The following is a 13,952-nucleotide window of genomic DNA, read 5'->3' on the forward strand; positions in this document are numbered from 1 at the left end:
GGGAGTAAATGTGGAAGATGAGGAGTTAGTGAAAATGTTTAATCCCACATTGAAAATGAGAGAGACTATTTTGTTCTTTTTAATTGTGATGATTAATGGGCTAACATGAATTGTCTCAAATATTGGGCCAGATACGTGCGCAAGGGGAGGTGAAGAGTGGAGGTGTCAAATTTGGAACGTGTTATTTCCATTATCATTGTGTTTGCACCAACAATTTTAAGGAGATTCAACACATGGAGTCTACACAAGAGAAACCAAATAAGTATGTTGGAGACCTTAACAAGCCATTTCACTTTAAGGGAGCCCACTTCAAGAGGTGGAAAGAAAATTTCCTCTTCTACTTGAGCCTTCTCAAAGTTGCCTACATCCTCACGTCGAAGAATCCGTCGAAGAATCCGTCAAAGATTCCTACCGATGAGATGAGTGACGAAGAATATATTCTCCATAAAAAAAAATAGATAAGTATACAAAAGATGAATATAATTGTCACTCTTATCTATTAAAATGTCTTACCGATCATTTCTATGATTATTATGATACAACTTACAAGTCTGCTAAAAAAATTTGGAAAGCTTTACAAAGCAAGTATGATACCGAGGGGGCAAGTGCAAAGAAGTATGCTACTAGTAGATTTTTCCGTTACCAAATGGTGGATGGAAAATCGGTGGTGGATTAAGCACAAGACTTCCAAATGATTGTAGCATAATTGAGATCCGAAGGCATAAAGATCAGAGACAATTTGGTGGTAGCCGGCATAATTGACAAACTACCACAATCTTGGAGGGAGTTTCAAAAGACCTTGTGGCACAAACAAAAGGAGACATCCTTAGAGACTTTGATCACACGCATCCGTGTGGAGGAGGAGGCTAGAGGACAAGATGCACTCATGACACAAGAGAGCAATGGTAATTCCACCACAAAGGTAAACCTTATTTCATCTAATAATAATATGCCCAAAAATCATTTTCCTAGAAATGGTCAATTGAAGCCAAAAAAGAAAGCCTTTAAAAACAATAATAGATCGCCTCAAGGAAGGGGAAACCCGAATAAAAATTACAATAAGAACCAAGGACCCCCTTCACAAGATCAATTTAATAAATCCTGTTTTATTAAACATAATGTTAAGTCATACATAATAACATACATAACATCATACAATAGGATTAAGGGCACAAATCCTAACAATAGTCTCATTGTTCTTTCTTTTGGCCAAGAAAATAAATGTTATTTTATGCCACACTTGAATCTTTTGAAGTCATTGATGTTAGATGAACTATACTAGTCTTTGAGAGATGAGATTAGGCCAATTTTGTCTGCTTTGAGCCATATATGTGTTTTTCTTTTTCTTCCTTAATACATTATCACTAGTCACCCCATTGAGCCTTTTAATTTGCCTTTCTTTCTTAAAGCCCTTATCCATAGTGTTTCAAGATGGAATTTGATCAATTTGTTTCAATGTGGTGGTTTGTGCGAGAATTCAAAGAAGAAAGAAAAAAAAAAGGGCAGGGGGTAGTGTCAAAAAGAAGAAAATAAAAAGGGTTCTCATCAAATTTTGAGAAGTGAAATGTAAGGAAGGAGTACTGCTTTGAAGAAGAAGAGGTGAAAAAAAGAAATGTTGAATGGAAATTCCCAAAAGAGCAGACATTCTGACTATCTTGAAAACACTTCTTATTATTTACCTTTACCCATTTTTATTTCATTCCCTTTGTTTTTACCCTACATTACTGTTAGAAAATCTGGTTTTGTATCTCATACAAAACACATAGCGGAAACAACAAACAATGATCTATTTCATTCATGATTGACAACATGCACTATTTAAATTTCACTTTATGCCCAAGATTAGAAGTACTTGGGAACACTTTTAATCTTCACTACAATTACACTTTATACCCAAGATGTGTGGTCTCTTAATCAGTTTTCAATGGAGAATGATAGAGTGTCTCACTCTCACATACACACCATTTCACAATGATGTCTCTCTCTAATTCTTTTTTATTAATAAAAAATTATGTATGTTTCTCCCTTTATAACTAATTGATTATCTAACTAGGCTGACCTATTGGGCCTTTCCAATTGGGCTTTAGTGTGTGGCTTGAAGTGGGACCAAAAGAGACCAATAAGACACTAGCTCCAATGGGCCTTGGGCTTTTCCGTCAACTCTTGACAAGTCCAAAGTTACCATTAATTATATTTAATACCACTATATAAATATAATTGCACTTTAGGCCTTATTAATAAATTATATCCCAAGACTTTATTGTACATGCAACCCTTTCATAAAATTTTCGTAGTAGTATAAAGTCATAAATATAGATTGCCACTTTGAAAATTACTACATTTTAATTCTTGAGTACCCGGTTTAATCCTATAAGTTATTCATCATATATTTATAAAATCCAATTTCATAAATATATACTTTAGTAACTCTTTACTAAAGTGGTTAGGCCTAACACTCTGAATAACCAAACCTATTAAACTTATCCTGTTAAACTATACTTCGGTACTATTGGCATTTGCCAAAGCAAGAGTTGCCTTGTCCCATTCAGACTTGGCTGTCATGGCTTTAACATACCCATTCTCAATGGAATCCCACACGAACTCATCTATAGCGCAAAGGAATGCTCTCATGCAGACTTTCCAAAAACGCATAGTTGCTCCCATCAAAGAATGGTGGAGCATTAAGTGATTGTGATCGATCCATCGCAAAAGGGTTCTAGGATTGCTTTGAGGTAATGAAACCACAACAAGTGCATCTGCTCTAATACCAATTGAAAGCTCGGATTTGTGTTAAAAACACAAGAGCTATTAAGACCCTAAATTAAAAGATTATGGCTCGGTTGATTTTACTCTAACTTAAACTAAGTGCGGAATAGAGTAAATGCAAGTGAACAAACAATAAAACTACTCTAAGCCATATTCATCATATCATCGAAGTAAAATGAAAGTTAAAAGAGTAGGAAGATAAATGTAAATACAAGATAACATGCCAATGTGTTATCGAAAAGGAAATCGAATAACTCGGTGAAAAACCTCTCCGGCGCCCTCCAAACAGTAAATCGATCCACTAGATAATAAGTTGGGATATATGAATAACAAGAGACCCACCAAGCCTAATCTACCCAGTGCACCTAAGCCCTCCAAGCTCTTACTCCAACAAGGCTACTCAGGACCATGTCTTGTCTAGCTTTCCGGATCCCGCAATGCACCGATTGCATCCGCCAAAGCTTAGCTTCTTCCAATGCTTCCCAGCAGCACCAAAACCTCACTTGACACTCAGAATAAGTGTGGTAAGTGTTTGGGCTATCAACCTCTCAAGGATATGGACATGGAAAGGTTGGAATATGAGAAAAACCACAAAGGATTGTGTAGATGACTGTGGGTATACAATCTCTAACTCTCAAGTGTGTTTGCTAGGGTTTTTTCTCTGAAAGCATTCTTTACAATATGTGGGTATGTATAGTGTGAGTGAAGACATGATGGAGCAGATAAGCCAAAATAGCAAAACAGAATGTTTTGTGGGTATCTCGCAGGAAGGCCTTACCCGCGAGTTACTTGCGAAAACCAACTGTCACCAGATTGTCACGACTCTTCATATTACAGTCATGTGCTCTTCACATGGCTTACTTCGCGGGAGGTTTACTCACGAGATACCCGCGAAAACCACTCCTTCTTCAATGCAAGCTTGAGTCTTCACACTCTCTCTCACACACAACCCATACAAAGAAATCCCACATAAAATAAAGGGTAAACATGATTGAACAAAACTACAATCAAATTTGACATGAAATTAAAGCCAACACAAAATAGTTGTAAATAACAACTTTACAAGTTACTCTAATCTGTGAGGTAATAGTTAAAAATTTTAATAAAGCTTAGAACGCCACATAATAAGCATTGTTTTTAAATCTAAACCGGACCGTCCTGTTTGACCGGGTTATCTGGGATGATGCACATGTGCCAAATGACATGGCTAAAATGTGGTACTTTGCTCATGTGGGAAATGTCATTTCTATGTGTGTTGTAGTAACTCATGGGCTTGCCATATGGCTTGATTTCATTTTTTGATTGTCCGTTGTTGATACATCATCAAATGAAAATTGACTGGATCACAAATATTTCATCATGATCAATCAAACAGATGCGAATACATCATAAAATTTTGATGTCTATAGCAGCATCTACAAGAGCTAACCGAAGCGAGGAGATAAGTTTCTGAAACCGGCTGCAAGTACAGGAACATCGTATGGCTATATAATGTATTTTAGCATCCTTCAATAGCAGAGTTATTGAGTTGGGCTTAGTCTCGTAGTGTTTTTTACAGTTTGGGGTTTTGCCCTATAAAGTCTTTGTGTGAGTGTGTATATTTTTCACTACATTGAAACGTTTGTCCATGAACAATGTCAAACTTGAATCTTGATTGCTTAACTATTCAATTAATATTTGATTAAATTGATTAAAATTATCATTAAGCTATTGTAAGGATCTAGCCTTGTTTCTTAATATTGTGTTAGAAGTGGCCCATTGGTTGCTATTGCATTTTGCAAATTGAAGTTTTGTTATTTTCAATCACAATCATTAGTAGTAGTTGAGTAGATAGTTATGTTTGCCTTGGAATGATGTAGCATTAATATTTACAATACATGATATAACAATAATAGAATTCAATAATATGTAAATAGTACGTAAGTAGAACTGTTTTTTTGGATATCAAAATAATACTATTTAAATAGTATTATTTTGATATCCAAAAAGGTTGTAGAGATTATATCAATGGGGATACCATTATATTTAAAATATTTTTCATATTTATCAATTTTATTTATGTAAACTTTATGCATATGCATAGGCCTAGATTGAATAGTTATGATTAATTCGTACTCAATTATCTTTTACCAATGCAAACAAACAAAAAAAAAACGTAAATGTAAATATTCATTTTTTTGAATGAACCTTGATTCTCTTAATAAATGAAAGCTTGTTATGTCATTGAGCCACAAAAATATTGATAAAAGACAATAGTTAATGCAATAAACCATTTAGGTACGTATTTGAAATCTTTTAATTTCATTGTTAATCATTTGTTAGAATATGCTAATTAATCATCCGAAATTGCTTCATTTTAGTAAGAAAGTTAAGTAAGTTTACTAAAATATTTATGTAATTGGGTTTTTTTTTCTACCTTAATTTTTGCGTTGGTGGTATAATCAACTTCAATAATATGTGTTATATTTTTAGAAATAAAAGTGATTAAATTTTTTTTTTTTTTTTTGAGAATCAAAAGTGATTAAAATTTAGTTGTTATAGAAATAAATATTAAAAGTATACAATATTTAGAGAAACAACTTCGAATATATGACATCCGTTTTATAAGTTTTACATCTTATCGTCATTGAAGACTATGAGAGCAAGTTAATTCGGCATTAAAAACATGCATGCAAATCAATTGAATGTTACCATATCATGAACACAAGCATTTATTTGGTGAAGAATAAAAAGAAATTACAAAGAGTCTAATAAAAATTTTTGTTTTATTCCGAAATATCCCAGCTATAGTAACAGAACAAATACTATCTACAATAGCACTCTAGACCATGGTAGCTTTTAGTAAAAGCCTGAACTCAAACAACTCTAAAAATAACTATCCAACATTCCACAATTTCATTTAAATAAAGAAAAAGGGAACATGATAGACTGTAGTAAATGAAATTCTACTTAAAATAGAACTCATATAACCTATTTGCAAATAGTATTTCCTTATTCTGCATTAGTTACAATAGCTTGGGAGATACTTTATTATGTTTTGATGGTGCAAGCAGGAGGATTTTGCTTTCCCGAAAGGGTGGGCATGACATTAACACAAGTGGAAGTAGCAGATCCTCCAGCACCTTTGAATGCGAGATCAACGTCAGCAACTACCACTTGTTGGCATGGTACACTTTTACTGCAAATAAGCTGCACAGCTTCCTTTGTTGAAGAAGTGCCTCTGATGTTCTTGAAACTAACATTGCTGATCTTAACTTTCGAGGGAGCCTGAAAGCAAAACAAACAAACAAAAACCCACCCAAGAATTTGATATTAGTATCTGTAATTTGTTTTTCTTTTTTTAACTTTTAACATCAAAATGAGTTTATATATTTGTGATGTTTATAATAACCTTGTTTGAGCATTGACCGTTTGGGCAGTAGCCTTGATCAATGAGGATAGGATTGGCAACATTGTCCATGATAACATTCTCGAAATGCATATCAGAAGCAGTTCCGGGGGGGGAAGCAGGCCATGTTTTGATTCTAACACCATTCGTTGTACCGCTAAGGGTGCCACCGATTACTCTAATTCCTGAAACTGGTTGTTCATTTGGGTACTTTCCAAGACTTCCAACGCTGATACCATGGCCAGGTCCACAAGTTATTTGGTTAATAGTAACATCTTGGCTTCCATCACCAATGGAGATGCAATCGTCACCTGTTCCAATATTGGCATCGGTGATGGTGATGCCAGATGAACGTCCAACGTGGATTCCATCAGTGTTAGGGCTATTTCCGGGTGCAGTTATGGTAACATGTTGGATTTGCAAGCTCTTGCATCCCAAAAGGTTTATGTGGAAAAATTTGCTATCCTTCGATTGAATGTCACGGACTATTGAATTTATGATAAAATCGAACCTTATATTCTGTTCATGTTTACAAGTTAGGTAAACAGACACCAAATATGAATGCCATAGTTTCATTTAAATATTCTCCTAAAAATATTTTCATTTAAATATATTATAGCAAAATGCAAACGCTTCTTTGAATTACTATATTATAAAAATTACAAATACATATCAATGAATGCTGTTGGTACTACTTCAACAATATAATATAAAAAATTCTTTCTAGACCAAACAATTTGTCACAATTTGATGTTATATGTGAGTATGATTGTTGAACCATCACTTTCACCTTTAACCACCACTTTTCTCCATTACACAGTTGCACAAGTTAGGGTCATGGCGCAAAAGTTGTGTCCATATTTTGTAAATGGACTTTCTCATATATAAATTTTGAATTTTCTTTTTTGGTGAGTTGTGACACCTCACTAGATAAAGCTTACATCAAATTACTAATAATATGATAATATCCTTAACATCATTAAAGGAATAAGTGCTTGAATTAGTATTTCGTGATGGTTAAAGTTCTTAAAGTTATAGTGTCTGTATATATCTACATAAAAATAATGGAAATTTATATGCTAATTATTAAGATTGATGAAATCTTACGATAGGAAGGTTTTTGCAGCCGGACTCTTTGTCACAATTATTTTTTTGCCATGCTGTTTGTCCTTTGCCATCAAAAATTCCACCACCTGACACAGTGAGATTGTCGATACGTTCAAAAGAAACCCAAAAGTCTTTAGCCTTGAAGGAGGCATCATCTGATGGGGCTTCTAGGGTGCCCTGAAGGTTAAACTCAATAGCACCTTTGCATGGACCTAAGAAAGTCACTACACCTAGTTTGTATATCCCTGTTGAAATCACAACTTTACTTCCTGCTACTGCGCATGCAGCTGTCCAAGCTTTTGTCAAAGCCTAATAAACACATAATGATAAATCAAAATTAGTATATTACAATCATTTTTCATGTTAATGTTGTATCATCTAGTCAAGACACCGAATAGCTTTTAGTGTAAGCAGAGATTGAAACCGAGTTCTTTTATTTGACATTAAAAGACTTTACTAATTAAGTTAACTAGAACCCACTTTTCATGTTAATTAGGTATAGTTAATTGTACTACACATATTTATACCTGGGTGATATCAACATTAGGTTGTCCTCCATATGATTTAACGTCAAAGACTTGCACGGCACTGGTGGATGCCAACAAAAATAGCAAAGAAATTGTTACAATGCTCAAATTCTTTCCCATATTATTTCTCTGCTATTGCCAATTTGTTGTATGGTATGACGGTTTCCCTATATGGTTTGAAGCTATTTATACTGTAGTACCTGAGTTCATCACCATTAAAGCCATCCAACTGATATTAACTAATTTTATGCATGGTTGTGAAGAACTCTCTAATTTACAATTCAACTTCTATACTATTATTAGCTTTCGTGCTTCCTCCTTCACTAATTAATTAATAGTTTATCGTTATAATCAAACAGTTGATGACCAGCTAAGATTTAATCAATTTCATTGACCATGGAAGGATAAATTTTTAACTCTATGATTGTATTATGCTAATAACTCCAAAAGATTATAACATGTCTTTTTTTTGGTCCATTATTCTATAAGATAAGATTATTACTACAATCTATCACCCTAACTTCTTAGCCTTAAATGGCAAGCTCTTAGCTACCTGAAATCTGTTCATTTTCTCCTTGATGCAAATTGAATGCTTGCCGTTAGAGTGGGGGGAAAAAGTCTAGAAAAATGACCACCTACAAAAACTCTCCAAATTTAGTATAGGCAGCATGGCCGTCTACAAAGTAAAATAGGAAATAAAGAAAAAACTATATTGGAGAAGCTGAACTCACCTTTTCAATTATTATATTTATCATTATTACTATAATTAGTTCACAAATCTTTGTCAATTATTATATTCTAGCCGGTAACCCATGCAACTGCATAATCCTTTTTATCTAAATAAGAAATTTGATAATTATGATAACCAACGAAGATTTATTATAATCGTAATGCCAAGAATATTGTAGTTTTGTCACCTTTTGAGTATTTTTAAAGAAAATATTTAGGGTTTAAATTCTCTCTTCTCTATTGCAACTATTGAATCATAAACAAAAGAAATCAACAAATACTTTCAATTGTCTTTCTTAGAATTTAGAAGTTTGAAGTTGGAAACATTTTTTGGTTCTTAAAGTAGATACTAAGAGACTAAGATTGTCTATCTATGGGTTTTTAGTATGTAGAATACAAAAGCTCTGCCGACTTACCCTCCTTAATTTTCTAACCATGAAAACGTTTGGTAGTTGATCACTACATGTTAGGCTTATTACACTATTTCACCATTATTTTGTTGTCATATCATTGCACCATGTTGTTAACAAAAACGAAGAAAAATTAATTGTTAATTGTTTTTGGCTTTTCCAAAGGGCGCTCATTTTATTTGTTTAGCTAGTACAAATAATCAGGTTTATTATGAGTTTTTTTTTTTTTCTTTCTTTTGTAGGTTGAGACTATTAGGTGATCTATAAACGCACTAGCAACGGGATGTAAAAAAACACATATTTTACATCCTCAAACGCTATTTTATCTATTTTACTATCCTATTTTACAACTCACCTTACATTCCTGTTTCTATTTTTACATATATCACAATAAAATAGTATAATTACACATTCAAATTATATTTAAAAAAAATCTACTTTTCTCTCTTCTCTCCCGTCTCTCTATTCTACACAACAACTCTTCCCCATTCCTACCTACCAACATCACCCACAACCCATAAAAAAATAAGAATAAAAAACAACTGAACCACGACTAGAAACCCAGCAAAACACGAAGACCCACCACCATAGACTCAACAAAACACCTTGACCCACCACCATTCACACGGAAAACCACTAAGATCCACCCAAAAAGCCTATACCAAACCCACCGAACCACCATCACAGCATCACCGGACATCACAACAAACCACCAAACCCACAAAATCAACCAAAACCGGCCATCCAAAACCACCACCATCACAAGAAACCACCAAAACGCACAAATCAACCAAAACCCACCACCAACACCACCATCATAGATTTGAAATTCAATCTTGATGTAAATCCATTAAACCCACCCTCCAAACCTCAATCAAAATCCCAAAGAGATCAAAAGAGGAGAAGTCGAACCCATCCCCACCACCATGAACCTACAAAGCAAAACCCATCAAACCCACGCCCACCCAAGGCCGATCAAACGCATGCTCATTAAGCCCATTAAACTCACCCACAATCGGCACCACCATCACCAAAACACCCCTTCACAACAAACCTACCCATTACAAAAACCACCACCATCACGACCCATTAAACCCACCCACCATCAGCACCATCATACTCTCCACGCCAATCTCCACAAACCCACACTCTCCATGCTGATCTTCACTGCTCCACACCCTCTATGCTGATCTGAGAGATGGATCGAGACAAAGAAAGGAGGGAGAACAAAACAGAGAGAGAGAGAGAGAGAGAGAGAGAGAGAGGCTAAGATATGAGGGAAGAGAGTCAGGGGAAAGAGTAGTGGGTCCAGAGAGTAATAAAATAATTTAAATCAAGTTTGCAGCCAGCAACAGTGAGGTTACAATTGCACCATCTTACTATAGCTGGGTTGCAAATTTTTTTAGATATAGCAACCCGGCTGGAGCATGTTTTTATGATTTTGGTGGCTAAAATAGCAATTGGAGGGTTTTTACACCTCCAAATGCTAGTGCTCTAAGGTTTTTTGATTGAGGAAACTTGGCGAGGATCTTCTTTTATTGCATGATGTCACATGCTTATAGGAAAACTAGATGCATTGACAATCTAGCTGAAATGAGTGTTGTACGAAGAACTGACCTCCTTATTTTGAATGACCCAATGCCTATGATGGAATGTTTGCTTGCTTTTAATAAAGCCAAGTTTTTTGTTTTTGTATTAAGTTGGTTGTTTCTAAGTAATATTATGAACATGTTTAAGAAAAAAAAAAGTTCCAATAGTGTCTTTTATTAATCAAGTTTTATTATTCTACACTTTAAATATTGTTTCATTCTAATTATATTATAATTTTATAGTGTAAACTATAGATAGTTTTTCTTTTATTTGTAATACAAATGTTTGCAATAAAATATGTATATGAATATGAAAAATTGAAAAATGAAAAAAAGATTAGAAGAATTAGTTGAAAAAAGAAAGATCTCTTTATAAATTTGTTACTAGCAACCAATATTAAAAAAAAAAAGAAAAAAAAAAGATCTCTTTATAACCAATATATAACAGAAAATTTGGGTGAAAATCTGATAATGATAAATAAAATAAAATACTAATAGAAATGCGTTGGAAGATAACGACAGAAATTATTATAAAGTTAAAATTCATAAAATCTTATATGCATATGTTATAAGAAAGATAAAGTAGATGACTTTAATTGTCAATTGAAAAAGAGATGTTAGAGGAATTTGAATATAAAAACTTAATTAATGTTTTTGCATCTCAAAAAACAAGAAAAATAAATTAAAAAAATTATATATATATATATATATATATATATATAAAGCTAGTAATATTTAATAAAAATCTAAATAACAGAATATGCCCCTCTATCATTATTGCCTTTTGCCCTAAGATATCTCGAGCTAGCCATTCAATTATATTATCTAGTTCTCCCAGGGAGGAAAACTTGAGGTTTCTATTAATAGTAAGAGAAAAAAAAAAAAAAAAAAAAGAGGAAATACCATTTTGGTCCCTACATTTTGACATTATTCCCATCTTGATCCCTACTTTTTAATTTTACCACATTTACTCCCTAAAATAAAAAAAAATTATCTCGATTTTATCACTACCGTTACAACACTAATGGAAATTGTCTACGTGGCAAATGGAGTACACTGTTAGCACAGTAAATGCTAATGTGGCCATTAAAATAATATTTTAAAATTTTTATTTAAACATCCATGTCAACATATAGTTTAAAATTTTAATTTCTCAATTTAACAACAGAAAAAAAAAAGAATTAAAAACTAAAAACACATTAATTCAGATTTGAGTTCCTCTTTATCAAGAAAACACAAGAACTCAAGCTCTTTGTCGAGAACACATAAGAACACAAACCCAAAAAAATTGTTGATATCCATTTTCATGACACATTTTCTACAAGCTCGACCCAATCGAGCCTGACCTCATTATGGTATCAATTCATGTATTATATCATATTATACTTTTATACTTTTAAGCATGACCTAAGCCCATACGACATATGGGGGAAATAGAGGAATGTGGTTTTGAGGGTGTGGGTTAGTTTCTTTTAGACCTTTTATGTGAGCCAACCCATGCGTGCTACCAAGTGGGTAAGGGACACTGGTAGCACCTCAGGCTCATAGAGGAGGACTTGTACCTAAAATGTCTAGCACAAAAGAACTTTTGTGCTCTAGCTAACTGCGGCCCAAAATTTCTGCTCGAACCCTTTTTTGCCTTTAAACATAGTTAGCACAACAACCTTCCTTTTATTTTAACAAAAGCAAACCTGAAAATTACTACTTGCTTAGCACCTTGGGGTAGCCTTTTATATTGACCAAAAGGCAGTCATTAGTAGCACCCCAAACTCAATATAAAACTCTCCATTCATCTCAAAAACAAACGAACTACGTTCTACCCATAGAGCTGAAACTTTAGAACAAAAGCCCATTTAGCTAGCTAACATTATCACAATTCTGAAACTTGGGGGTGGAAATATGGGTACAAGGAAACCTCCCCTCTCTTCCTCACAACCTCTCTCAATTTATTTTCTCGCTTATTGTGGGTCGAAGTTTCAAACTTCTTGTGTTTCTAAACATTTTTCAACATTTTTGTTATTGGCATTTTGATTTCTCCCTTGTTAAAGCACCATTATCCTTTATGTACTAAATATTGGAATTTTGGACTTAATTATCCACAAGTAAACACTTCTAAAGAACCCAAGAGGAGATTTGGGCTAATCTTGCATTTTTGGCCCCTATCGCAAAACATCCCCAACATTTTCGGTGACTCCACTAGGGAGTTAAGCAGCTGGAAGAAGCGAAATGGTGCCTTCAAAAATGCAACCAGCACAGAGATGGTGTTTCTCACCTTAACCTACCGTTCCTAAGAGAAATAGTATGATACTTTGCTATGCAAGAAGAGCATTGTGAAGTTGAGCTGAAAAAATGTCTATCCTTAGCTCATTGAGCTGCTAGAGATGCTCCCAAATGTGCAACAAAATCGCTCCAACCTCCGAAAGCCATCCAAGAAGTGAAGGATTTAGAGGATGGAGGGAGAATCAACTTTCTTATTTAAGGAAAATTTTTTTCTAATATCCTCTTTTAGCTACTATTCTTATGGATGAATCATTCTATATCTCTTGCTTTACATTATATTTGTGAAATTTTTCATTGTAGCTTGAAAATGCAAAAATGGTGAGCCGCAGAGTAAAGGGAATGACGGCTTCGGCCAATAATCAACAGAAGAGAAGAAAATTAAGCACATTGTTTAGCTCGTCATTAATTTTGTCGGTTGCCCCCCCCCCTCTTTTTTTAACAAGTGTTTCCTCAGAATGACGACTAAATTTAACACGGATATGTATGTGAAGATAAGGTCAAAGAAGAATGAGTTACTGTCCAATCTCGGGAAGAGGGCAGTGCGTGTGGTGGAGAAAGGAGCCTCTGTCATTCCAGCTGCCCCCAGCACTAGGATGCCGAGGACAACCTCTCCGGCCACCTCTGCCAAAGAGTTCACCCCCATCCTAAAGAAGCCACGCGCGGCCGCCAAAGGGAAGGAGAAGGCTGATTCTTGCTCGTCTAGCATTTGTGACGAAGCTGGTCTTAGGATGGAAAACGCACATGAGGTTGTCACTTCCGAGGAGTTGAAGGTCTTCTCTGGTATGCCTTCCAATGAGCTTGTGGGTCGTCATATCCACAAACTCGTCCAGGTAATGTGCTCGTGCAATTTCATCCTTTTCTTTGTTCTTCTTTTTTGTATCGTCCTAAAGACTTCATTCTTCTTTTTAGGTGTTGAGGGAGAGTCTTCATATCACCTCAGGGTATCTTACTTAGGAGGCTAAGGTAGCGTCTACGGTGTCTAGGATGGAGGCTTTGGGTGCGGAGAACTCCAAACTGAAGAAGGGCCTGATCATTGCAATGGACGAGGCCAACACTCTTAAGGAAAAGGCTAAAACCTTGGGGGAGGACCTTAAAGCTGAGCGGTAGCTGACTCTAGAAAAAGACGAGCGCAAAGGAGAAACTCAAGACCATTGCT

The 13,952-nt window shown here is 34.7% G+C and overlaps 1 protein-coding gene across 1 annotated transcript; it reads right to left on the reverse strand.

The window, feature by feature from the left end:
• Positions 1-5,796: 5,796 nt before the first annotated feature.
• On the reverse strand, positions 5,797-7,908 carry LOC142634727 (exopolygalacturonase-like). Its single transcript, XM_075808997.1, has 4 exons — positions 7,789-7,908; positions 7,262-7,570; positions 6,158-6,673; positions 5,797-6,033 (listed from the first exon to the last, which is right to left on the reverse strand). The coding sequence occupies exons 1-4, from the start codon at positions 7,906-7,908 to the stop codon at positions 5,797-5,799; spliced, it is 1,182 nt and encodes a 393-aa protein (XP_075665112.1).
• Positions 7,909-13,952: the final 6,044 nt, after the last annotated feature.

This window comes from Castanea sativa, chromosome 5 (genome assembly GCF_040712315.1).
Source record: "Castanea sativa cultivar Marrone di Chiusa Pesio chromosome 5, ASM4071231v1".
NCBI classification, from domain to species: domain Eukaryota; kingdom Viridiplantae; phylum Streptophyta; class Magnoliopsida; order Fagales; family Fagaceae; genus Castanea; species Castanea sativa.